Genomic DNA, 27,642 nt, shown 5'->3' with positions numbered 1-27,642 from the left:
AGAGGGTAGGTTTATTTTTAAAACCCTGAACTCTGAATTTTTCTTTATTTTTCCAAGATTGAAAGCAGCTGAAATGCCTGGAGTTACAGGTTGAAGGCTGCTTTACAATATGTGACGGGAAGCTTCCTTCCCTCCTCATGTGTGTGTGTGTGTGTGTGTGTGTGTGTGTGTGTGTGTTTAAATTTTTTCCTAACAAATGTCTTCTAACTGGTAGTTGTCTAAAAATAGAAAACTGCCTCACTAAAAATAGCCTGGCTCTCTGTCGTGCCAAGGAAAATGGAGAGGAATAGGCGTGGAATAGAAGGCTGAGTAATCCAGTTCTATTCATTCAGAGAAACCTTTGAGAATGCGGGCGATGATAAAGTGCCCTCAAAAAACCACAGGCCTGACTCTCTCTTCAGACTTCTAGGTGCCAATAAACATTTTTGCCCCGGGATACATTTTTTTTTCTCATAGGTTGTAAACATTTTCTGAAAGACAGGGCTTTGTTTCACAGAAGCTGACAAACTGCCATAACTAACTTTCCTGAGGTCTTAAAAATCCATAATTGTAAGATATTTTAAACGAGTATCTTCAATGAAAAGTTTTGTAAAATAATGTACATCGTGTAATAATTAAGAGGAAACTTATAATAAGAGCTGCTTACTGCTTGCAATTAAACTCAAAACTTTAAAGAGGTTTTTGCAGAAGGAAAATGATTCCTGTGAGTCACTGCAGTTACAGAGAGCAGCTGACTTACTTTCATTTATTTCGCTCCCTTGGATATAAAATTCTCTTGTTAAGAATATATTCCCTAGACAGACCAATATTTAGCCTCTTCCTTACCATTACAATTCTCTGCAACCAGATTTTCACCTTTAATTTTTTTAAATGGAGTCAGATCTACTTTGAAGAACTGCATTTCCGGAGTAGGATGGGTTTTGGTTTAAAGAAATTGAATTCTGAGTAAGCCATAAAAAAACAAAAACATAGGCTGGTTTTGAAATGGTAGCGCTTGCTTTTTTTTTTTTTTTTTTTTTTTTTTTCCATTTTGTTTTGCTTAAGTAATCTGAATAACCAGGTCAAACATAGCAACAGGGTGTGGAAATGTCAGCACAGTTCATGGGGTTACATGGGTTTGAGCATTGTTATGTTCAGTTCCTGTAATGCTGCTGGTGATAAGACTCTTGAGACAAAGGAGGATAATTGATGGAAAGAGACTTAAATCATTGCTAGAAGAATCAAGGCCCTTGTATCTGTGTACATCCACTCTTCTGGTCTCCTTCCGTCCTGCAAAGCATTTTGTCGTCTTGCATGGGGGCCCCCTACTGCTCTTTGTAATGGATGCAGACCACAAGTGATTCCTTCATGTGGCATACAGGGTGTAATTGTGCCTGTGTGGTGTATTAGTAATTACCAAGCTGAATTCCCATATTGTATCTTTACTGCAGGCATGGAAAAATAGGACATACAGCCCTGCATGGCCGTTTTCAACCTAGATAGTGAGCCACTGAGAGCAACGTTCCAGGGACAAAGCCTTTTATATGCACACATTTTGAACAGAATTTTCACTGTTGAGTCATTTATGCAGGATAAATCCAGCCTGGAGAATAATTATCTTTGATATATTCCCTTCTAACTCCTCAGCAAAACTTTTGTAACGTGGAAAATATTTGCTATTTTAAATTGCTAAAAATATTTTAATATTGCTAGATATACAGTGCTAGGAGAGCTGAAATAACTCTGATTGACTTCTATGAAGAGACTAGTGCACGAATTAACTACATAAAAAACTGATTATAAACATTAACTGATACCATTGTTTTAGTGGCGTTTTTACCTTAGATTGTGATGTTTTTACATATAAATTATTGATCTTGGCTCAAGCATTGTTAAACTTCACAAAAAGCTGACAGCAGATTTTTGTTACAGTAAACAGATATAAATTAATAATTAATTTCTTTGCTATAAAGTTTACATCCATCCTTTATGTATTATGTAGCTGATATCGATTTGACTACCTCCTAATCATTAGGGATTTTAAATGTCTGCAGGATTATTTATCTGCAGTTGAAGCCAAAATAATGCAACTTGGTTGGTTTAAACCAGAGAAGGTGTTTACTTTATGCATCAAAAGTTTATAATGACTTTTAAGAAGTATCAAATACAGAGTGGAATATATACAGTAGGTTTATAGTTGTTCATATGGAATACAACACAAAAATTAATAAACAGTAACACAAGAATCAACTCTGTTTTACGAGCTCTCAACTGTAAATCTACTTTTGCCCCACCCTGTATGGTAGCAAAGTAGATATGGCCATTTCTTTGGAGATAACAAATGACATTAGACTTATTTTGTGAATTAATTAAAGCATGCTAGATTTTAATTTCATTTTTACCTTCAAGTTTAAAAGTGGCCTTCCACGATGTACACTTCAGAAATTCACTTCCCTTTCATCTGTAGATATTCTTAGTCAAACAATAATGATAAGGAAGAACCGAACTTTATCATGAAGCTAGGAGAGATATCCGTTTGGAAGATATGGTCTGTGCCCTCACAAAACTTACAGTGTAGGTAAGGTAGAAAATACCCAAGCGGATCAACTGCATGAAGCAACAGGCACTGGGAGATATTTGTGGACACAGCACCGACGATGTGGTGTTTGGGAGCATCAGTTCTGCAGCTAGAATGCCCAAGTTCTAGTCCCATCGCCACCACTTACTAGTTATATGTCCCCAGGCAAGTAACTTAGGTTCTCGGAGTCTTCCTGGTTTGTAAATGGGAGTTAATGATCGGACCTCACACAGAGTTATTATGAGAAGTAAATGAGTGAACATCTGTAAAACGCTTGGAACAGAGTCTGTCTGTCGCATAGTAAAGTTTATGGTGATGAACAACGACATTGATGACAACACCTTATAATCAAGTAGTAATATCTGCTAGGAACTAGCCTATTTAAAAGTCAGGAAAGGTAGCCAGGAGGAGTAGTCACTTTTAGGCCCAACCAAGTCAAGCTTGAAAGATGGATGTAAATTGAAGAACAAGAGATGAACAAACCCATTCAAAGGACCAATTATGCAGAGATCCACATGAAGGAATGAGTAAGGGCATCGAAAATATGAGCTTGATGTTCATAGAGTGTTCAAATCCAGGAAATGCTGTAAGGAAGATGGCAAGGTGAGTGGGGAAGAAGACAGGCAAATCAGGTGCTCGTGGCGTTTGGTGCGGATTTAGAGGCAATGGAGGAGCTGTTGGAAAGATGCTGTCTGGTCTCAGGCACTAAAAGAGCATAGTGACAACCAATTCCTGAGGAAGATTCTACTGGAAAATGTAACTCTCTCTGGACAGAACAATTTATTTGTAAAAAGGGAAGTGCCAAACCACTTTAATTTTTATAAATAACACATGTAGATGTGAATGCCGAAAAAAAAAGTCTGAAACCTTTCATTATACTTATATATTTAAGCCACTTATAAGCATTTATGACTATAATATAAAACAAGTTTTTGAAATATGCATATAATTTTAATTTTCATTGAAAGTAGACATGAGCATTTCTCTAAGGACTATTTGTCATGCATAACGTTAAAGGAGCAAAAGACGGAGCCCTCAGGAGTTGTACTTAATCTGTGTAAGCTTCTCTAAATTGGAGAAGAAATCAAAATCTATAAACTTAAAAGTTTCTAATGAAGCATGTTCACTTTCAGTGACAACATACACAGGTCAGGAAGCTGGGTACAATACTGCCAAATATAAAAACTCTGCCTGTACACATTCACATCATAATCTACAAGCCCCATCTTTAATTGTAAGACAGTGTAGAGCTTAGATGGAGGAGTTTCACAAGTTTTATACAAACCTGGTTTCTACCACCTTCCTAAATCCTGTGCTCTTTGGCAAGTTTCTAAACCACCAAATTTCAGCTTCCTCAGCAGTCAAATAGGAGTAATAAATCTCACTTTGGGTCTTTCTGTAAGAGTTAATTTACATAATGTATGCATACATCCATTAGCATATTTGGGGCACAGGATGCTCATAAATGTGTTATTTTCTTTCCCGCTACTCCTTCCTGAATGTATAAATTTTGGCGAAATTTTAACGTTTTTACTCTTTAATACACAAACTTACACCTTAGACATTGAAATCTTCAGTATATGTTGTGATTTACATTCAAGCAAGATGTCACATTTTGTAAATTGTTACATGTAATACACATATAACTTTTTCTTGTATGATAAAGTTATCAATTTCTTTGGAAATATAATCTTCACTATCATATATTAAAACTAAGGAAAGTGTAGAGATAGTAGTCACAAAATAATTCTATTAAGTGAAGTCAAACAGAATTTAAAAAAATAAAAATAAAAGGTGGCACTTTGGCAGATAGGGTGGTCTGCCACATTCTATTGGTGAACCCTGGTACCCGTGTTTCCCCGAAAATAAGACATCCTCCGAAAATAAGACCTAGCGCAACTTTGGGAGAAAAAAAATTAATATAAGACACTGTCTTATTTACAGGGAAACAGGGTAGATAGAGTTAGGGTATAATTTATTCCCTTTGAACCACTGTGAATCCAGGGAAGAGCACAGTTAGACAATTTGTGAGTGGGAGAGTTTAAGAAAAGGGAGGCTAGGAGGAGGGGGAGGTTGATTGAGATTTTAAGGCAATGAAAGTAATTAGCAAAATTAAGACAAGAGTGTCTTTCTACTGCCAGCTTCTTTCCTGATGCAGATAACAATAATAATAATCTATACTAATAAGAGGGAAATATGCTAATTAGACCAGATAGACCAGACATCCTTCTGGACAAAGCTGCAATAGCTGCAAGGGCCAGCAGTGGCAGCAGCAGCGGGGTGATGGGGGTGGTCACCTCCCACAGAGGGGAGCAGGCCTGAACCATCAGTAGGACATCTCCTGAGGGCTCCCAGACTGTGAGAGGGAGCAGGCCGGGCTGAAGGACCCAACGCTCCAAATGCACGAATTTTTGTACACCAGGCCTCTAGTAGTAATAATAATAATAATAATAATAATAATAATAATAATAATTGATTTCATGAAAACACTAGCCAGCCAACACTTAGTGTGTAGATATTGTTAAGAATACCTCTACCTGCCATTGCTTCTAACTTGTATCTTTGCCGCAGCTAGCTCGCATTTTGATGGTAGTCACGATAGTCACGATACATGCTCTTGGAAGTGAGCCAAGCACACTCTAACACACTCTCACATATTTCACATTTGGCTCAGTGCCAAGCGAACAGGTGTTTTAAATATTCCAGTCGCATACCCACAATGTATACTGCTACTGGGGAAAGGATGTCACTGCTGAACTCCTGATGTCTGCTTTATGCTCTGTGCTGAACCACACCTCCTTTGCACTCTGAAGAGTTAGCAGAGAGAGAGGTTGTGATTTGAGAAAAGACAACCATCAGTGTCCTACTTTTTTTACTGGGAGGAAGTGCGGCAAATTTATAGCTCTGACCTCTGCACCTGATGTCTGGCTACTGAGATCAGAGTACTTGCGATCAACATTAGAAGGCATAGGGAAGCCCTTTCAACAATTGAGTTCCTAGAGATATAAGAGATCTGATTTATATTAGAGACAAAAGTAATAATACAATAGCAAATTTTTGTTATACTTGTATTATAATTAGGGGAAGATGTCTGTTTTCCATTAGAAACCATCGTTCAGTTTGCAGACATACTACAATAAACCAACCTAAATTTTCTGGTGTCTAAATTACAAAATTGAAATATTCCCCTCTGGAGCAGAAAAAAGAAAAGATTAAAAATAACTGTGCAGAAATACATCTACCCAGAAACAATTCCGAAGATCCTTTCAACACCCTTACCTTCATGCACTCACCCCTACACAGTGTAGACACATACACATGCAGTCAGTGTTATACTGCCAGTTTCCGGGAGATGAACTTGGATGTACATCTACCTGCCATCTCCCTGGGCGGAAGTTCCTGTGTCCGATCAGGAACATGTTCATTGATTTCTCTCTGCCTCTTTGGCTTCAGCATTAAAGCAATGCAATAAAGCCGGGGAAGGCATTGGGGAGGTTTCTAGCTTCTCCCCACCACCTGCTTTAACTCCATCCTTCATCTTTCTCTAGACCGGATTCCTCTGGCCATTAGTCAATAGTGTGCATTACCTCATGGAAACAGACTTTGAATCATGTTTGGCTTCCTCTTTTAGTGCTACTATTTCCCCTCCTCCTTTCACCGTGGTCTTTAAAAAGAGTGGGGTTCTAGTCAGAATGCTGGTGATGGCTCTTTGAGGCATTTGAACACTATTAGGTGGTTACTGTGTGGTTAATATTATTTATTCAACAGAAAACTGACTTTAGACCCGCGCAAAAAGCCAAGTATCATAATTGTAAACTTCTCTGAAATGTTACGCAACTTTGTTTAATTTCAGTTTTCAAATAATCCAGTTTCCCATCTGAGAAACTGGTGTTCTGGCCTGGCCGGGGAAACGTCCAGAGAAAATAGGGCAGCTCAGCCCTGAGGAAGCCGAGGCGGTGGCTGTGGGTGGCATTTCTCTGCTGAGTCAGGTCTGTGCCAGGCCTTCCCCAAGCTTTTACTAACAGTGCGGATTTTGGTGCAGAATCCCAAGGTTTGTGGTTCTTGAGGCTTTCCTGCAGTTTCCTCCCTTTTCCTTGGAACTTTGGGAAATTTTCACCTAAGGAGATCCCATTTGCTATATCTTCCTCCTAACTGTTAAAAAAAAAAAAAAATTGGGGGACTTTTATAGTTTTGTTTTTTGTTTTTTGTTTTTTTGGGGTTTTTTTACTTTTTCTCATCCAGGCTATAAAATAACAAGGTGTTGTTGGCATTATTCTAAAAACAAAAGAAAAGGAAGAGCTGTGTACCCATGACTTAAAAGATTTTTTAAAGTGCAGACAAGATGTCTCCATGATTCCATAGCTTTGCCCAGAAACAGTAGCTTCTCCATAGAAGCATGCATTTCTCTCTTTTACCCAACTTACCCCCTGTTCCCCAACAAAAAATGTAATCTTATAGTTACCAGCCTTGGCATCCCTTATCTACTCAAGCAAATTGAAGGGCTGAGTAGTTAGCATCTGAATCTAAAGAATATAGGCACTGAAATACATAAAGCAAAGTTTTTTGCTTAGTAATAGAGACGTATTCTTGCTAGTACTATTTTAATTTTAATAATTGCAACAAACCTACATGTCCTTTTACCCAGATAGATTTAGACTAAACGCTATGGCGAAGAATGACTTTCCTAGACTTAAATATGTAGAAGTCAAGCTCTAAATGGTTTTGCTCAGTGGCCTGAAGACTCTAGGGTCCCAGGTTTGATTCCAGTCAAGGGTATGTATCTTGGTTGCAGGAACATCCCCCGTAGGGAGTGTGCAGAAGGCAGCTGATCTATGTTTCTAACTCTCTATCCCTTTCCCTTCCTCTCTGTAAAAAATCAACAAAATATACTTTTTTTTTATATGTAGGAGTCGAAAAAATTAAGCAACCTTGCTTTGTCTGAGGTTTTCAACAACCTATGCTTCCCTGAACTGGGCAGCCACAACCTAACTGTTGTTGAGGGATCTCCCCTTCCCTTCAGTAGATATTATAATAAAACCATAGGAAAAACATTGTAGTTAAGATTGTTCACCAGAAAATGAGTTCTATTGCAAATATATCCCTTTGTGGAGGAGGCAGATAAGATGTTTCAAATATTTCACCAAGTTTAGCTGTAAGTGTTCAAAGAAAGCATTGGCATGATTTAGGGGGTCTTCTAATGGGTGAAACTGCAGAGGCAGAACAGTGAGATCGCTCAGCGAGGAGAACCTAGAGCTTGTATATGAGTTCATTAACCTGGTTCTGCCACTCGCTACCTTTGTGGACGTCAGCCACTGCCTGCACCACCTGCACCTCTTTTTCTTCATCTGTAGAATGGCAGTCATGGCGGCAGGGCGACTGTGAGAACTTAAACTAAAGCTCCACACAGAGCTGCCGGCTCAGTCCCTGGCACTTAGTAAATGCTCAATAAATGGTAGGTGTTATTGCTAAGGCACAGATTCAATTAAGGAGAAAATTAATATTTTGATAGTGTGTGGAGGCTGGTTTAATTTCCTCTCCATGCCACAAAGAGGAAATGTTGTTTTTATAACTACCTAATGAGTAATATGGAAGAAATTGTGTGAATGAAAAAAAAAACAAAAAAAAACTAAGCTCACCACTGCGCTAACATAATCACCGAGAATTCATAAGTTATGGAAATTGAAATACCAAGCTTAAAAATCAGGTTGCAATGCATTTCCAATGATAATGCCAGAAATTATTAAAACCTTCGTGACCACAAAAACAGGCAGCGAATGCCACAGCAGCCAGGCGCCCCAGGCCACAGACACTCCCCAGGGGAGGCCGTCTGGGGCCAGAGGACGGAGCAGGCTCCAGGCCGGCAGTCACCGCTTGGCCTCACACAGTCAGTGGGTGCTGAGCCACGTGCTGGGATGAGTATCAGGATGAGCCAAGTAGCTGACGGCCTGTGATAGAGCTTTTTATTAGATTGTAAAGCACTGAGTTCAGACAAGGCGAGGGGCCAAGTTACATAGCAAGGGGTCACATGAAGTGCTCACATGATTCCTTCTTCCCTCTCTCTTTCACACCACCAACCTCTCACCACTCGTTCTCATTTCTCCTCTCCTCTAATCCTCCCAGTATCTATCTAGTGTCTACCTACCTACCATTTGTTAAACCTCTCTCTCAATTTCTCTCGTTCTTGCCATTCCTTTTCTTAAACATTTACTCTCCATGCTTTTTCATTTTTCATTTCTTAATGCTCTCTCTAGCTTTTCTGACATTGTATGAAATCCTGTGTGACTGAACACAAAGCCTGAGAATGTGTGTAATACGTGAAGTTATGGGAAATGGGATTTTATGAACCACAAGTTGGCCCAAGCTTGTGGGACCACAAATTCATAGATGGATGACATTCATAGCACAAGGAAAAATGAATTGAAATTAGTTTAATTTTAATCATTAACTCACTTTGAAGCAAATTTATAAAAATTTAAACTTGCACAATAAAATAACGTGACAGCTCAGAGGGAAGGCAGGAGAGGGTGGGGGGAAGCGATCAACCAATGAACTTCTATGCATATATGCATAACCCATGGACACAGACAGTGGAGTGGTGAGGGCTTGGGGAATTGGGGGGAGGATGGGAGCAGGCTCTAAGAGGTTGGGGCGGGGGGGAGGGGGACCTATGTAATACTTTCAATAATAAAGACTTTAAAAATAAAAATAAAAAAATACTGTGACAGCCTATATAGATCTTGATCAGCACTGGATATTAATAATAGTAGACTTCCCAAAACCTTTCTCATAAATTATATTTTACTTATAAATATTTTAATCCAGAAGGGAAGATCCCAGTTTGCCATAAAAGAATGCATATCAGAGTTATCCTTAGAATCTGCCTTGCAGAATGGTTTGTGGCCTATTTACTTCCAATCATTACGCAGTTCGTAATTACCCACGCGGATGAGAAAAGGCCTGTCGTATCAATCCTATAACATAGCAGGAACTACAGTGTGAGCCCAGGAGACAGCAACTCCCCATAACAAATGAGCCAGGAAACCAGGGGGCACGTCCCCGCGGGGAGTTAAGCGCAGGGTCCTCGCTCGGAAATGCTACTGGCACTTTTGATGTGTGCCCTATCGATACTCTGCTTGGCTATTTTTCCGGTACCAGCTGGAAATAATTATATAGTTAGGAAGGCAAATGGAGGCCCTTAGATTAATGAGCTCAGCATTCACGTTACCTTATGAAACTCTAAAGGCCAGGTGCCCTTCCCGGTCCTAGGGAAATCCCACGAGAAGGCACGGCCCCTGCCCTCCGGGGCTCCGTCCTGTGTGGAGACCGAGGCGGCACACGGTGGCCCTGCCGAGGGCAGAGCTGTGATGGGACTGCGGGGCAGGGAGTTTGAGTGGAGACGGTGAAGAATGAAGTCACTGAGCCTTGTAAACACTGCAGAAGCCCTAGGTGGAGGGCTGAGGTGGAGCTGCTCGCCTGAGGATTTGGAAGCACTGTTCTTTGGAGGCACCTTTTATTTACCCGCCGCTCTCTCTCGTTGTTTTTAAGTACAATTCTAACAGACTTTCTTCCCTTGGACACCTACCCAAGGCGATGGAAGGTAAAAATCTACCGCGTATTACCAGTCCACGCGTGAGGGTTGTGGGAATGACATAACGGCTGTAGGGGATAAATAGATTAGACTCTGTTCTTCCCCCACAAGTAGTCCCTAATGTGGTGGGAGAGATTAGACATTAGACTTAGAAAACAATGGAACGTTACTTGCAGGGGGGGGGAAAAAAAAAAAAGGAAAAAGGGGGCATTGTAAGTGCACTGCTGTGTGTTTTGGAGATGGGGCTTCAGGGACTTTCTTAATGCCTGAGTGTGGGGAGAGATTTGTTCTCTGTCCAAAGTCCCAGGAGGATTTTACATCAAAAGAGGCAAGTAATCCGAGGAAGGCCAGACGCAAGGCTGCCAGCCTTCCACAGGCCTGGAAAACATCGCCAATGCTGAGCGGAGAGGGGGGACGGCTCAGCATTAAAGGGGGAAGGGTGGATCCCCACTAACTTTGGCTGACTCCTCCCGAGTGTCCTTCGTATGTGTTATCAGGCTCTCCTCCGCAGGGTTCAGAAGACTGAGCCTTTTACTGTCAGACCCTGCACCGGCAGCCGAGGACAGGAAGCTCCCGGGACACTTTTGCTGTCTATAGGGATCTCCTCACCTAGAAATGAGAAGAAGAAGAAAAAAAAAAAAAAAAAACGAGTAGAAATGAGGGGAGGGGGAAACGAGAATACAGAGAGCAACATCATGCTACAAATATTAATTGCAAGGTTCTGGGGAGGCACCAAGGAGAGGCACACTCATCCCATTAACTCTCTGACTGGCACGATGCTTTCGTTTTCTAGTTTAAGTTCCTGTGTTCGGGTGGAAGATGGCGGGGTCAGGGGGTGTAGCTGACAGGAGTGAGAGCAGCATAAGCTCCGAGTACAAATCCAGCCACCACCCCCTGCGTGTGTTCAGAGTCTATTGTCATTCCATTTTAAGTAAGAACCTCTGTCCCCCTGCCGTGGCCTCCACTGTTGTTTCATCACCAACAACAGCAGTTAGTGAGTGTCCCGCCCGTGCCAGCACATTCAAGTTGCTGTGGATACGGAGGTGAGAAGAGAGCATCTCTGCTCTGGGGGAGGCCGGTGCTGCTGCAGTGAGACTCTCCCTCCCTCCCGTGGCAGCCACACTAGCTGTAACTGACCTGTTGTTCTCACGCAATCCCAGCCATGCTCAGCAGCCCTGGGACCTCATTCTAACCTGTCAGAGCAACATTGCCATTGAGCAGCCCGGGCTAACACAGTTGTCAATACCAATGTCTCGGGTGGCATATCACAGGCTCAGGCAAAGCCCTTAGAAGTAGCATCGAGGCTGGTCTTCAAGGGCGGACTCACAGGGTGGACTGCATGGGGAGGCAGAGTATACGAGGCCCTCTCCCATCTTTCTTGTCCAATCTCAGTGGAATCATTAAAACCCAAACTTTTCTGTTGAGAAGTTTCAATAGAGAATGGCTTAGAGCCACTCTTTGGAGACAGGTTGGTTTATTGGGAAAAGAGATTAATTCTATTAGGGGAAAAAAAGCTTGGACGTCAGGTGTGATGGGGGAAGACATTGAGTATACTATAAATAAAGTATGTGTTCCCAACCCATAATTGGTCCTGGAAAATCTCTCTCCGTGCCTATTCCCAACTTCAGGAATAGAAAGGAAGATGGTGACATATTTTCAGTGACAACCCAGACTGAGATCTGTTATTGGTGCATGCTGGTTCTGGGACGATCAGGCCCAGTACTCTGAGCAATTCTAAACACAGAGAAGCCAGCCATCTGCACCCCGTGTACAGTACAGTCTGGCACCTCCCCCGCCCCCTCCACTTCTGTAGGGACATTCTGTGCCGCAGTCATGAAGTGATGATAGATGTGCCTCTAACCTACCAGAACCTGTGCTCCTTGCATTTAGACTAAGCAATCTTATTAAGACAAATAAAATAACGCTGTCACCTCGGGAGACCACCCACTCATTTCAATTAGTCTGTCACTGTTAGGAAGGCTGACGCTCAGGTTTGTTTGCTCATTCACTTATTCAAATGAGTAGTTCCTGAGAACTCCCATGGAGCCCACATATACTCACCAGGTCCTCTGTTAGGGAGCAGAGGTACCCATCCCTCATAGAACTCGCTATCTAGAGGTAAAGCAGGCATGGGAAAGATAAATGACCGTATAAGATACCACATGTTGTTTTTAAAAACACCAAAAGTCAAAGGTTGTTAAGAATACAGATAACGGAGTTCCTACATGTTGAAGGGAGTTCAAAAAAAAGCTTCCCAAATGGTACAAGTGATGATATTAGGTGGTACACATCCTAAGATGACTAAGTGTGTAGCAAAGAGGAGGAGTAAACAAGGATATTCCAGACAGGAATGGATGTCACATATCAAAACAGTGTTATTAAAGGGCCTGCCTGACTTGGGAAGTGGTGAGAAGTTCCCTCTTGCCAAAACCCACAGTGCCAGGAGAAGAAAGGCAATTACTTGGAGAGCAGGTAGGGAGTTTGGGGGGGGTGAAAACCAGTGGGTGTGGCTGTGGGGAGCACCAGGGTTCCTAAGGACAGTGATGCAACTAGATGTGCATTTCAAGGAGACCCAGCCCAAAGCAGGATGATTGGAAAGTGGTGTCAGAGGAGCAGCCAGCTAAGGAGGAGAGACCAAATAGAGAAGATAATGGTAGTTGAGTTAAGAGATAACTGGAGTGAAGGGTGACTTCTGGGTTTCCGGCCTGAACAACTAGGCTGTGTTGTTTTTCTAGAAAAGGAATGGATGAAGGGATGGGTTGGAACCAAAAGAACAAATGGGAAAATAAATGATGTACTAGGGCGAGATCACGAAAATCCCATAGAAATGTGGAAACATGGTGACTGAGAAAGGAGGTCCTGAGCTGACTGATAAGTAAGGCCGTGTAGGCTATTCCCATTTCAAAGGATTAACCGTGACTTGAATTAAAACGCATTTACAACCAGATAAGAGCCTAGCTGGAAACAAAAATAATGATTTGACTTTACAAGATAACGTGCATGTTTTCTTTTGTTCAAATAAGTCATTAATGGCCCTAAGTGTGGCTCCATTGGTTGGAATGTCGTCCTGTGTACCAGGTTCAGGTGACAGGTTCCATTTCAGTAAGGGCACATACCTAGGTTGTGGGTTTGGTCCCAAGTGAGGATACATGCAGAAGGCAACCTGCCCATGTTTCTCACAGCGATGTTTCTCTCTCTGTGTATCTCTCTCTCTCTCTCTCTCTCTCTCTCTCTCTCTCTCTCTCTCTCTCTCTCTCTCTTTCTGTGTGTGTGTGTGTGTGTGTGTGTGCCCACTGCTCTCTAAAATCCTCAGGTGAGGATTAAAAAAGAATAAGTTACTAATGGTTTATCAAACATGCTTCAATGTATTATTTTATAAAGAATTCTTGTTCCAAGATTCTGCTTTTTTGTCCCTGTAACCTACTTGCAAGTAAAATGCCACAGTCTGAAAAGGTTGGCAGGTGAAGTTACATTCATGTTTTATACTTTCAAAAATGCTGCTGCCTTGTCTTTGTTAACTTACTCCTCTCCTCTCTTTCCCAACCTTTGTTTAATGTAGAGTTTGGTCTTGTCTTTTCCTTCCTTATTTAAGTACTAACAGTGTCTGTTCTTCACACCCACCTGCAGTTTGATCCTTTCCATCCCAGCCTTTATAATCTGGACTTGCTTTATAGAGATTATTAGGATTAACTGTTTGTGGGAGCATGCATTTCAACCATTATATAGTAAAATGTTCCCTGTTTAGTACTTTTCTTGAGATCGCTCCTAGATTCAGAATGTCGGGGAACACTGCTTGGCTAAGAGTGCAGATCTTCTTCGTATCAGCTCCGATCTAGGCCAGCCTCATGAATGGTATGGTTCCAGAAGCGGTATGGTGGAAAAATCCTTAATAAAACACCAAACCACTGACCTATCCTGAGGAAGCCTGATTCACCTGAGTGGGCCCTACAATCGCCCTGATTTTTGATAAGTTCTCCAGGTTAGTATTGGTCCAGAATAAGGCCAATGTCAAAGCCCAGGAGAATAGTAGAACATCACACAGTGCAAAAGGTTGTGGGGTTCGATTCCTAGTCAGGGCACATACCCAGGTTGCAGGTTCGACCCCCGGTCAGGATGCTTACAGGAGGCAGCCAGCGTATGTTTGTCTCTCCTCTCTTTCTCTCTCAAATCAATGAAACATATCCTCAGGTGATGATGAGAGAGAGAGAGGGGGGGGGGGGTCTGGATCCCACTACCATCCCCACCCCCGGTCAGACAGAAGCCTTGGTCCAGTGGGGAAACCTCTGCGTACACTAACAGCGAAGTGGGAAGGTGCTCTGTTCACGCAGCAGGCGTTTAGGGAGCACGCACAGCATGGCAGCCTCTACTCTGAACTGAAACTCCAAAAGCGGATAGAGGGAGGTGATTTGTTCATTGCCCCATGAGCTAGCAGAGGAGACAAACACATGACTAACAATGTGTGTGAAAGCTCTAAAAGAGAAAGTAGAGGATAAGTGCATGCGTGAGTGGGGGAGGAATTAATTCAGCCTTGGCCACAAGGGAAGTCCACAGAGAGGAGATGAAGTGTTAGCTCTGCCCAAGGAGGGCTGAGTGCAGACCTTGGTGGGCTCCTCCCAGAAGCCAGCCTGAGCGCGGACATGAGGTGTGGAAGCCCAGTTTCCTTTGCACCGTTACTCCTCCCCTTCCGGAAGGCAGAGGACAGGCAGACCCGAGGGTCCTGGGTGGGTCTCGTCCAGAATTAAAGTACCAACAACTTCAGGAACTATCGCCTTCTGATGTTTATAGGAAATCATTTGTGGCTATGAGGAGACGGTGGGGGGTGGAAGTTTCTTTATGTTCCATACATTAGAAGTCTTCAAAGCTTTAATGCGTGCCTTTTATTTTTATTCTTTTAAGTTGAAAAATTAGTCAGTGGGGGAGAAAATTTCAAGTCCAATATTAAGATTATCTTTTGAGGAAAGGAATAAAAACAAAAACAATGAACATCTCCAGCTCTTCCCAGCTGGTGGGAGTTAATATCTAGTTATCATGAGCATTAATAACCTGCAGAAATACAATGTGAAGGTGTACATTTTGCTTTTTTATAAAATTTTCGTAACAAATGAATAATTTTTCATAAAATGTAATTTCAGACTCCGTACTAGGTCTGATTTGCTTGTCTAATGAAAGTCTACCTACTAACTGTACTTAACCTGCCGTATCTTAATGCCTTTTCACTTCTATATTAAGAACAAAGAACTCGTGCAGACAAAGCTAACAGCTTTGATGATTAAACCCTATGGAGAAATGCCTTGGCCCCTGACATTCCCCCAGCCTAGGTAAATAGGTGCTAGAAATCACAAAAATGCATACAGTAGCATAGGTCGGTTCAGAGCTTTTTAGTGTGAATGTGTAATGCCTGCTGCTTTAAAAAGTGTGTGCACACAACAGCATCTGGGGTTCAGGGGGTTTCTGGTCATTGTTTGCTGACTGAGTCTTAAATGAAGTAAGCCATTGGGCACAGTGCTCAGGGCAGCCACTCCCCAAACCCTGCAGGTCCCAGAGCAGCAGCGCCATGACTATCCTGGGTGTTCACTAAATACTCTCACCAACTTAGTACATAAGCAGTGTCCATTTCAGCCGGATCTCCTGCTCTCATGTGGACTTACTGCTGTGTAAAGAGTATCCCACGTAAGAGCAGATGCTGATCTCCATAAAGCTGCGAGGGACAAGCACAGAAATCATTTATTATCAGAGAAAAGGAACCTCGTTTTCTAAGTTGATGTCTTTCTTTTTTTTTCCCGTGGCTTTTGTGTGAACATGACATTTATGCAGCTTACAGAAATAATTCCTGCATGTGCTCTTGACACATCAGCCCACTGAAGGAAGGATAGTGCTGGCTGTGCAAGAAAGACTTATTATTTGGGGTTTTGTGTTTTTTTTTTTTAAAGGGATGCATGTTTGGGGGGTTTTCACAAAAGGATTTGAAATCTCTGCTATACAGTGGGCAGGGACGGAAAAAAAGAGAGGTGATGAAAATATTGAGGACTAAGACGGCAGACATGGAAAGAGATTGGTTGGAAGCTTTTAATCTGATGGTGGTCCTCTGGAAGGAGATGAATTTTACCCAAATAACAATTGTATAAATTTCATGGCTTCATATAACTGAAAAAGGGCCAGTAATCTAGTTGTTTTGTTTTTTGGGGGGGGTTTTTACTAACAAGAAATAATTAATGAGAGACCAGTTTTAACCATTGTACATATACATAAGGCACTTTCTAGTTGATAACATAATGCCTAAGAGCAGAAATGAGTGCTCCATGTGGCATTCTTGTTCATTTATATTCCTTCCTGTAATGAAATAGAATCTGTTCCCTACATCTATGTCATTAGAATTTTCGAAGCACCTGTCACCTATCATCCTCCGTTTATATGGATTTCGCGTTTTCCCGATGAACAAATGTAGTAGTGCAGGGTCCATATGGCCACATGTCTGGGAGGGGAGAATCCACGGGGTTTTTTGGATTACCTGCCTGGAATCCTTTTCCCTTTTATTGTTTGGAGTTTGTCACCTCCTGTCAATCTCGTTACTTCTCTAAGAAGCCACTGTTCTCAGCTCACTGCATGACAGTTGCTGCCTTGTGAAAACATCCCAGAAGCCTCTGCAGTCAATTGATCGACCCCAAAAGTGTCAGTCTCCCAGGGAAAGCTGTGTTGGGTCGGCGTACAAGCTCACTCAGGATTTACGGAGTTCTCTGAGGAAAGATACATAACAAGAAAGCCAGTGGTTTCCGCGGATCTCTTGGCTTCTCCTGACATAGAGAATAAATCTTTCTAAAACATAAGCAGCTGAGAGACACTTATGTAAATCCAAGACTTCTAGCCCCTGTAAAAGAATAATGATTTAAGTGCCTATATTACCTGACCAGTAACACTTGTAAAAAGATCAAAGAAGCTTTCAAAGGCCAGCAGCAGAGATTTTGATTTTACTAGAAAAAGGACTGAAGAAATAATGCTGATTTACCCATTTAGTAATCCCTTTAGTTTATATTGACTGTTTATTGCTCTGATAAAGAGAGGCCGAGCTGAATCTAACAGTAACTCCTTTGTCATTAAAAGGCTGTAGGTTTTTAATATGATAAAGATAAGATGGCTCTTGTAGTTCCACATTCACACAATGGTATTCAAGTTTGTGCCATCACTTCCATGTTCAGAGCTTTAGAACTCCACCGTAATCGTTTGCTCTTGGCAGAAGTGTGTTCTACACACTCCCAGCTGAGGATTATATTTCTGAACAAGTTTTTCAATGTTCTGGTGGTGTGATTATGTGAATTTGGAACTCAGTATTAATTTGCTTTTGGAGTTTGTGTTTGCATATCTCAAAATGCTGTTTTTAAAAATAACACAATTTAGCTTATAACAACTCTGTAATGTAAAGGGTAGAGATATTTCATTACTGAAGTACTGGTGATGCTCATTATAAGGAAATGTAGACAGATACAAGAATTACTTTGGATGAGAAAATGAGCCACTTCCCCCCCTTGTCCCATCACTACTTTTTTTTGTGGGACTTTGAACCACCTGATTTATTTGCCTAATAGTTTACATAATTCTTCAAGTTAGCTATTTATCAAATTGCTTTTTTTTTTTTTACTGGTAAACTGATGTGTTTTATTGACCCATAAGCATTCCCTCTCTGTCTAAACTTAGCATCTAATAAGCATTAATATTTTAACTTCATACTTAAAATATCTCCACAGCCTAATTTTTTAAATTTTCTACCTAATTTAATTTCAGCATTCAGTCTACTGCTGTGCATACATATGAATGGGAGAGCCCTATTCTGCATCTGACACCTCACATGTGTAGGAAAGCTGGGGTAAGAGGCCTGGGCCATCATGCTTGTCCAGGCTGGGTTGAGACCTGGCATAAGGTTTCCCTAAAGTCCTGAGGGAAGCCTTGTGAGAGACAATGAGTTAATATTTGTGGAGATTTTTCAATAACATGTAATTGGTGCTTGAATTTTTATAAGCCAAACGTAGCATCTACCCCCAAAAGCTTCGTAAGAACATTTAGCACACATGTATGTGCCAGATGGATTGTAATGACAGTCGATAGGCCTCTGCTAACCCTAGCGTTCTGCTGTCAAAAATCCGTACATCAAAACAATGATAATTTTTATGATCAGATGTATTGGATAAAAGATTCAGATGCACATTGGGAAATCTACTGTCTGAATAAGACTTTAAATTAAAAGTTTCTAGATGAATATTCTAATATACCTTATAAGAATATAGGTAAAGTTTGAAAAATAGCATTGATCTTACATATTTTCCTGTACAGAAGGGAATCTTTATGAGAAATATGTGGAGTATGACACAAGAAACTTGGGAATTATTGTTAAAAGCTCAAGAATATCTAGAGATAAAAGCAGAAACATGGGATAATACAGCAAATAGTTATCACTGGAAAAATGCTCTTGTGGTTGAGATAATAGTAGCTAAAGAGTTTAAAATGAAGAGAATTAAGTTAGCTAAGAAAATTATTATTCTAATGTATTGTGAACTCTCTAGGAATACTTATTCTGGCTGAAAATGATGGCTCTAGATTCATGATAGGGGGACAGGTGGCCCCACCAATTATAAATTCCCCAAGACTGTAAACGTATATTTTATCATCATGTGTCAAAATATTCATTTTAATACTCAAACATTTTACCACATAATAAGCTGTAACCATATGTTTATTTGTTATATTATACTACTATAACATTAATAAATATTTACAGAGCCACAGTGTATCATAGATGTATTAGAAATGGTAGCTTTCTTAGTATGATTTTAAATGAAAATCTTCATTGCCTCACAAACCAATTTTAAATAATGTCACATTAGTTACACATTGGTAAGAGCCAGGGAGTTTAAATTTTTGAGTCTGACACCCCCTTTAAAAGTCATGTTGTTTTATTTATTTCCCCCTATTGCATGAATTAAAGATGGAGTGTTATCTCAGTTTTGAATTCCTTAGCTTGATGTCGCAGTGTTTGCTTTATTTGTGTGTGAATTCTCTCTTTAATAAAGATGAACGCTGCTGAACTTCCCATTACCGTGAGCTGCTTAGGTACACAGCTCTTGTAACCATTTTGGCGGTACCAGGAAAATTCAGAAATGTTGCTTGTCTATTCATAACTAATGTGTCGAGCTGTGTGATTAATCAGAAATTTTATGATCTCTAAAAACATAGCATTAATCATGTACCATCAAGGTGACAACCATCAGGAGAGGAGAGAGGAGAGGAGAGGAGAGGAGAGGAGAGGAGAGGAGAGGAGAGGAGAGGAGAGGAGAGGAGAGGAGAGGAGAGGAGAGGAGAGGAGAGGAGAGGAGAGGAGAGGAGAGGAGAGGAGAGGAGAGGAGAGGAGAGGAGAGGAGAGAGAGGAGAGGAGAGGAGAGGAGAGGAGAGGAGAGGAGAGGAGAGGAGAGGAGATCTGGGATCCTTTTCTCTGTTACAGTGTTCATTAGTATGTATCCTCTGTGACAGCTGAGACCAGCCCAGGCCTACATTCTGGAGGCAGGCAGGAGGACCAAGATAAGGCACTGACTGACTTGCCACTTTCATGTGTCAGAGCGACCCGACCCAGCTGGAATGGGAGGAGCGTGTGCCAGTTTGGGAGTTATTGACTTGGTTACCTATTTTCAGTGCTCCCGGGCTTCCTGACTCAGGTCCTGATAATGAAGCCCTAACCCCAGCTGTGTTGACGTTTCTTTCAGCCTCTGTGTAGGCAGAAAACTTCTCAGTACTATCAGTTTCAATACAGATTTTCACAGCTATGGAACCTCAAGCTGACAGAACAGAGGTGATCCTCCTTCTGGTCACAGGGCCCAAACATGTTTAATGGGTGCTCCATCAGAAAGCCTGGTTCTCGTCCTCCTTCTGCTGCCAGGCGCACATCCGAAGGGAGGGGGGGGCAGGAGACTGTGGGTGCCAACCGTCCCGTTACACTGAGGATCTGTTTCCAGCATTTCTGCTATTGTCACGGTCGCAGATTCTGAAATCATTGTGTAATGTCCTGACTTCTAATTCTTCTGTGGGAAAATAGAGTGTTGTAATTTCCCACCTTCCTTGTACTCTTCCGTAATAGTCTCTCCCGGGATGTTTGGAGCATGTCTGAATTCTACATCACGAAACTTCGGCCCCCATAACTGTCTTTGTCCTCTGACTGCATCGAGTTGCCAAAGGAATCTTTACCTTTTATTTTTTTCAGCTAGTGATGAGTGTGTTATTGAAATGACTTTTCTCCCGGTGCTTTCTTTACCCTCACATCATACAGTGGAGGTGATAACAACCTGAGAATCTGGGCAGCGCGAGCTTCTGTAACCGCCCTAACTGTCTCTGACAGCCTTTGTCTAGGACTGAACTTTCCGCATTGTGTGTTTCAGACGTTGAGAAAGAAGGGCCTTAATGGCTGTGACAGCCCAGACCCCGATGCGGACGATTCCGTAGGTCACAGCCCTGAGTCTGAGGACAAGTACAGGAAAATTAACGAAGATATTGATCTAATGATCAGCAGACAAAGATTGTGTGTAAGTACTCCAGACGCCTTTCATTTTTTTTACTCTTGGTATTTCTCTGAACCTGGCAGGCCTTGAACAAGAAGGAAAACAAAGGCTGTGAAAGCCCCGATCCCGACTCCTCTTATGCACTCACCCCACGCACTGAAGAAAAATACAAAAAAATTAATGAAGAATTTGATAATATGATCAAGAGCCATAAAATTCCTGTAAGTACCCAAGGTAGATGGCTGGTCTGCTGATAACTGCTGCAGTAACTTACCTTAACCCTTTCAGTGATGGCTTTGTCTAAGACACATTGGAAAGTCAAGCCAATAAAATAGCCATCGCATCGCACGGCAGTTCGTATGCTATAGAAAGTAAACCCTAGCTAAACGGCTGCTTAAACTGTGGAATCTAAAAGCCTTGCCATCGAGTTCATTCAGAGATAGGAAATTCACAGGAGGAAGAGAAAGAAAGATCTATGCAACACACCCTGACTTTACACAATCTCTTAAACACACAGTGCACTCGGAAAACACCAGGACCTCCTTCTCAACACGTTTAATTCAGATACATATATACTTATGGCGATCATCACCCAAATAAAAGCTCATTTCTGAATAAAGCTTCCGCCCCTCTCCCCACACATGACACCCAGCAACAGCACTGAAGGGTTAAAGCTAATGCTCGCTGCAGGGAAACAGACTGCATGAAAACCTAATGGTAAGACTTCGACATGTGTGTGCGCTGGGGTGATGTTAAAGCTTCATCCAAATATCCGCTTTGCCGACCCCAACATTTCCCATGCTTTAACAATTGGCTAAGTTGTGTCTTAACCAAGTCAAAAATTTTCTAACAGTCCATCATGTGCCTTGCCAGATACTTGAGAGAAATAACTCTGCATGTATTATTTTGTTTGCCCACATAAAGAGGGGGAAGGTACGTACCTTTTATTATATTCTGTCATCAGCCAAGTGGTGTTAATGGTGTGACATAAAGTGATGCAACTCTGGGCTCACACAGTTTCTGAAATAACCAGTGTTAGTGTCTGAACCCTCCTTGTATGCTCCTCAGTAGGTAATTAATTCCTTTCTTTAAAAAAAACACACAGTTTTGTAAGTTAGCCAAACATCCTCAGCCTGAGCACTGAGGGAGACTGCAGTAAAAACATGCCTCTGTGACCACAAGTGCAGATATTTTGGGGATCAGCGCTCCGCCCCTGCACTCACCAGATGAGTTAATGCTTTACACATAGTAGGTGCACAGCTACCTTGTGTTGAATTAAATTAAACACTTTAAAACTTATTTTTAAAATGTATTCACCTTAAGCTTTCCCTGCCTTCATAAATACATGTCTGCTTCTTTTGTTAAGTGAAATAATGTCAGCAGTGGAGCTTTTGTTGAATTGCAATTATTAATACACTGTGCTAGGAAGGAAAGCTAAGTGCTGTAAATTCTTAAAGGTTTCATAAACCGAGCACTACATACCGAACATCCACCGTGGGCACTTTGTCAAATGAAATAGTTCCTATCAGAATGCTGCAATGCCTACGTGGTATGCCCAGAATTCTTACATGATAAAGTATCCATTGGGGTTTTTGTCTTGCCCAGAAGCAAGAAAGAAACAGCTCCTTTGGGCCAATCTTTTTTTTTTTTTTTTTTTTTTTTAAATTTCTTGTGGCCTGGTTTTCTCTGGCTCTACAACTGCTAGGCACAAAGGTTTTCGAATGTAAGATTTTATAAGGTGAAGCATGTCAGGTGTCTCAGATGAAGGAACCCCTTGCCCAGCTGTAAGACCACTGATCACTCTCCAGGGTGGTGATCTGTAGCTTTAACCCCAAGACTCCTGGGAGCATGCCCATATGGGCACAGTGGGTCGCTTTTCCCCATGCTTGAGAGGGAAAGAGGTGTGACACATTCCTAGGTTCCCTCGCCGTATTTTATCCTACCGTGTGAAGAGTTCAAAATCAGGATACATGATGTCTTAAGAGGGGCAGCGGTGTGTGGCGGGGAGGAAAAGCCACATTAGAGTGTCGGGGCCAGGCTGGGAGAGGGAGCCGCACAGCTCCGCCCGGCCTCCAAGTCTCCCTTTCTTCAGTAAGTGCTTCAGGCTCCGGGATGAAAAGCCCAGTTTTCGCACATCGCTTTCAGTTGCTGGAAGTAAATTTTGTTGAAAGTTTCCACAGCTGCTAAAACATTTACAGCAGGGCAAGGACACTCTGCCCTTTGTGCGGAGAGACTGTCTCCGCCTCTTTAAAAACATTACAGGACTGTTTTTCTGTTTCAAAGACCCGGCTCGAAGAGTTTCCCTTGTAAAACAGAAAAATTTAATATTGCAATCACCTGTGGGCTCCATGTAATTTATGCCCATATTCCTCAACGACGTGCAATAATAATTCACGGAGGACTGGGAATCTTGTTGAGCAGCATTTCCTCCTGCAGGGTTTGCCCCGGTTCACGCCTGCCTCCGGGGCAAGAAAAAAGAAGCTACGTTTGAGGAACCAGGAATTGGGAAATGGGCTGAAGGAAGGAGGGGCAGGTGCCAGATGGGTTGAGAGTGAACAGGAAGGAAGTGGGAATAGAGAGTTTCTATTTTCTTCAAATAAGGGACAGTGAAGAGAGAGAAATGGCACTGCCGCTAGGTCAAAGAAGGGGTTAAAAGGCAAAGCACTTGCGATTATTGACATGCGGAGGAGGGATACCCTAAGGAAGGGAAAGGTTGAACATACAGGTACAATGGCAGTAAAATGGCAAAGCTCCAGGAAGGGAAGAAGGTAAAAAGGATGGGGTTGGAACAGGACAGAGCTGCGGGTGGACCCACGTGGAGTTAGGTTGGGAGGAGAGTAGAGGAAGTTGAGTGGCTGACCATCTCCTGACCTGTGTTTTGTATGTTGAGTGTAGCTTCTACAGATATTGAGGGGTGGGGGAAAGAGCAGATGCTTGAAAGAGGACTGAGAATGAAGGTGTAGGCGCTGTGAGGAGTTGGGGGCCCGGAGGAAATGAGTGAGTACATGCTGGAGTTGTCAGGCAGCCTTGAGGAAATTTGGACACCGGCAATGGGTAGTCACTAGTCGTCTAAGTTCTGTGCTTCTTTTTCTCTGCTAGTCTTCAGCAGACTGGTAATGGTTGATCCAAAGTTAAGGGTGTCATCGGCGGCCCTGAAAAAGGGATTCGGTTCAGTCACTCGGATTGAATAAAAGAGGGCTTATTAACTAAAAATATTTTATTACAAATATTTGATTTGACTTTTTATTGGGCTTTTCCTTGTGGTGAGTTTGGGAAAACAGTGGCTTTTGGAGGAGAGTTCAGATACCTTTCTGACCACGATGACTCACGTCAGTGACCATGATCAATTTGTTCAGGGGTGGAAACTAAAAGCCTTTTAGCTGTCGCTCCTGTATCTCCTAAAGCCAGGGCCAGCGTCATTGGCGTGTGACCTGTGCAGTCACACAGGGCACTGCTCTGAGAGGGCCGCAGCTTGGTAAAACGCTGTGCCATCGCCACCTTGAAATTCTTAATACATTTTAACAAGGGTCCCCACATTTTCATCTTGCCCTGGCCCTGCAAATTATATAGCCAGTCCTGCCTACCACCTTTTTTTTTTTAATCACTCCAAAGTCCCTCTTCCTTCCTGCATTGAATGTTCTGAAATTTGGAGACTGGCCTGAGATCTCTGCAAATTTGGAGACTTTACTTTTTGGCTTTCACTTTTTAAACAATTTTTTTTTAATTTAGATGCTTTCAACTTCTCAAATTTAGAAAAGTCAAGAAGAAAAAGAATAGCGGTGCCGAGACCGGTTTGGCTCAATGGATAGAGCGTCGGCTTGGGGACTGAGGGGTCCCGGGTTCGATTCCGGTCAGGGGCATGTGCCTTGGTTGCGGGCATATCCCCGGTGGGGGGTGTGCAATAGGCAGTTGATCGATGACTCTCTCTCGTCGATGTTTCTAACTCTCTATCTCTCTCCCTTCCTCTCTGTACAAAATCAATAAAATATATTTTTTTAAAAAAAAGAATAGCGGCAAAATCTCATAAGCATGCATACCTTATTATAGCCTTTGCTTTCCCAAAATGTTTAGATCTGGTTGGTCGCTTGAGGGATGCAATCACTTCAGGCTAAAAGAGGCCTGGTTACATGTCTATTTATTGCACAACCTGGACTGCAACTGAGGTTTCTGATTGAAGGCTGATGTTCTTTCTGATTCTCTGAGATATCTTCTCAGTGTGGTCATTTTTAAGCATATCATTTTATTTCAAAATTATTTAAGCAGTTCCTGAAACAGATAAGAAAAATGCAAAGGCTGTTGGCATATTGTACAACTTTTGCTTTTTTTGAAGTATGCTCTGGTATCAGAATTATACCTGACTGCTACTTCATCAGTCACAGGAGAGTGTTTATAATAATCAACATCAAATTGTTTATGGTCCAGAATGCTAGAAATTGAGTAGAGAGAGAGACATGTAACAAGTCGTTTATTTGGGTGCTTCAGGATTTATTAGATAATTATTAATACTCCCCTTTCTATCGGATATGCATATTTTCACTGAAGGGGAAGAGAGAGACGTAAGCTCTGCTCTCTGCTCATACACAGCCAGCATTCTGTAAAATACTCGGGGGATAGCTGGCCTTTAGGTATTCAGTAATAAACGCTGTAATTAGTGATAGTAAACATAAATTTAACATTTTGAACCCAAATGATAGCTTAAAAATATCAAATCTGAGTAAATATGGGCAAGGGGAGTCTTGAAGGTTTCTCTTTCCCTAAGACCTCGGTCACAGATGGGCAGTGAGTGAGCACACCCTGTGCTCCCACGTGGCACTCACCACAGCCCGTAGCATCCATTTAGTTCACTGTTTCTGTGGTTCCAAATAATAAGCGACTAGCACCCAGCTCTTACTTCACAGTACGATTTCTGATTGCAGCATTCTCTTTCTATAAAAAAAAAAAATCACTTTTGTTGCACAATGATTTAGTAGCAAAAGCAACAGGCTCAGCCACTTACTAGCTTGATGACATCAAGCCACTTAAACATTACCGATCTTAAAAGGGGGGAATTCTAACGAGTGTTGAAAGGGTTATATCATAGCATGTCTGTGTATTCTACAGTACAGTGCCTGCTCAATAAGCAGCATACAGTAAATGCTAAGCTTATTCTTTGTAGGAGTACAGTGTATTCCTAAAAAAAAATCTCCTTGGAAGAGAAATATTCAATTCACATACTAAAAAGTAGACTGGGCTCTGCATTACTTAGAGCACAAGAGCTTTAACACCTTCATGAAATGAGACCTTGTTTAGCCAACATCAGCACTGATCTCATAAATAGAAGGGAAACACTAGCCAAGGAAAGTGATCAGGAGATGGCAACCTGGGCCGCCCTGGGGCCCAGGAAAGGGAAACGCGCTGCCCTCTCCACTCCCATTCTGTGCTTCTTGCTGGTATCACCAGTGGCCATGCAGAAGCCAGAGGCCAAGGTGAGCCTGGTGGACACAGCCCGGAGGGTCAGCGTCTGGCCCAGAGCAGTGAAGAGGGTGGGCAGTGAACCTGGGGGGTGGGGCAATGGAGAAGCCGTTGCTCAGTGACTTGCCTGTGCTTTCTCAGTCATACTAGAGTAATTCTTATTTGGCCTTTTAATACAGGGAGACAACATTTTACTTACTCTACAGATATTTGTTTCACAGCATTGTCGTTTAAAAAGTCTCTGGAAATTTGGGGATATACTCACTCTTGGGTATCTTATCAAACATTTATATTCCATTTTATCCTGGCGTCCATCTAAAATTATGTTTTGTACCTTGTTTACAACAGATAACACCTAATAAAGAATGACTGTGTTAATATAGCACTTGGACATTTTTATTTCCCTCTAAAATGATGAAGAAACAAAGACATGTGAAAGAAAAGAGTTGCATAACACTTACTCTGGTCAGTATCAGCATGTCCAGGTCATGGAGGAGAGAAACACAGGAAAAACAAAGAGTGAGAAATAAAAGGGGGACGAGCATAAATAGAGACCAGTGTTGCAGTCACAGCCGGGGTAAACATAGAACTACTGCCTCGTGAGGCGTGTGCGACAGGCCAGCCAGTCAGCCAGCAAAAGAAAACTGATGTTAGGATTACAGAGGAAAAAAATGCTTAAAAAAAAAAAAAAAAAAAAGAGGAAGGAGAAGAACAAAAAACTTGGAACTGCATGCGTATATGCATTTCAAGTTGCCCTATACCTTATTTGAAAACACCTGAGGGAAATGTTCTATTTAAACTCCGTCTCCAATATACATATTAGATACACACACACACATCCATTTTATGTTAAGAATGCCGTGTGCTCTGACTCCACGAGCCCTCTGGCAATATATTCAAACAGTATTTTCATTTGTAATGTTAAAAATGGGGAAGGGAGGAGGGGAAGTCGCAACTATGATTATCCAGTTAGGGCAAGCAAAAAAATAAGCATGGCTTTGCTTAAATTGCCAAAATAATATCAGAAGAATAAATAATTGGGACCCGATTACTCTAATTAAATAGCCACACAGCTTCAGTTCTCTAAATATTTGCCAACTATCTCATTTGAGATGCAGGCCTTGCCAGTTTTCAGTGTTAGTATATCAGTGCAACATATACTCCGAAGTACCGTTTTAAAATATGGATTATTAAATGATATATGCTCTGTTGAATCTAGTATCTTAAAATGTCTATTATCTTCACAGTTACTTTCAAAAGACAGACTTTTTAAAATAATAATTAAAGTCTATGTGCTGTTCACAAGCCGGGAGATGATTTTATATCATTAAGCTTTTGCATAAATATGCTTCAATAAGCAATTAAGCCGGAGGCTCTGGCTTGCATTTCAATCCTCCTTTTTCTCTGTGAAGTCATCACAATCATGTACCTTTGATTTTGCAGTCATTTCTGCCACCAGATTCAGATATCACAAATGAACACTTATTACCTAATAGAATGGAATTCAAAGA

At 41.7% G+C, this 27,642-nt stretch overlaps 1 protein-coding gene across 25 annotated transcripts in view; it reads left to right on the top strand.

The window, feature by feature from the left end:
- Positions 1-27,642, top strand: part of MEF2C (myocyte enhancer factor 2C) — a 159,833-nt gene that overhangs the window by 99,853 nt on the left and 32,338 nt on the right. For 18 of the 25 annotated variants that reach the window (XM_036409195.2, XM_036409193.2, XM_045571706.1 and 15 more), the window contains one exon: positions 20,561-20,704. The exons of 4 other annotated variants lie outside the window; for them this stretch is intronic. In XM_036409195.2, coding sequence (XP_036265088.1) covers positions 20,561-20,704 — 144 coding nt within the window. Of the gene's footprint in view, positions 1-20,560; positions 20,705-20,763; positions 20,902-27,642 lie in introns of all 25 variants that reach the window. 3 more of the 25 variants (XM_045571708.1, XM_036409214.2, XM_036409215.2) reach the window with 2 other exon arrangements.

Source organism: Pipistrellus kuhlii, unplaced genomic scaffold (genome assembly GCF_014108245.1).
Source record: "Pipistrellus kuhlii isolate mPipKuh1 unplaced genomic scaffold, mPipKuh1.p scaffold_m20_p_4, whole genome shotgun sequence".
NCBI lineage: Eukaryota > Metazoa > Chordata > Mammalia > Chiroptera > Vespertilionidae > Pipistrellus > Pipistrellus kuhlii.
Note: the sequence above shows the minus strand (reverse complement) of the source record. Positions and strands in the feature narration are given on the sequence as shown.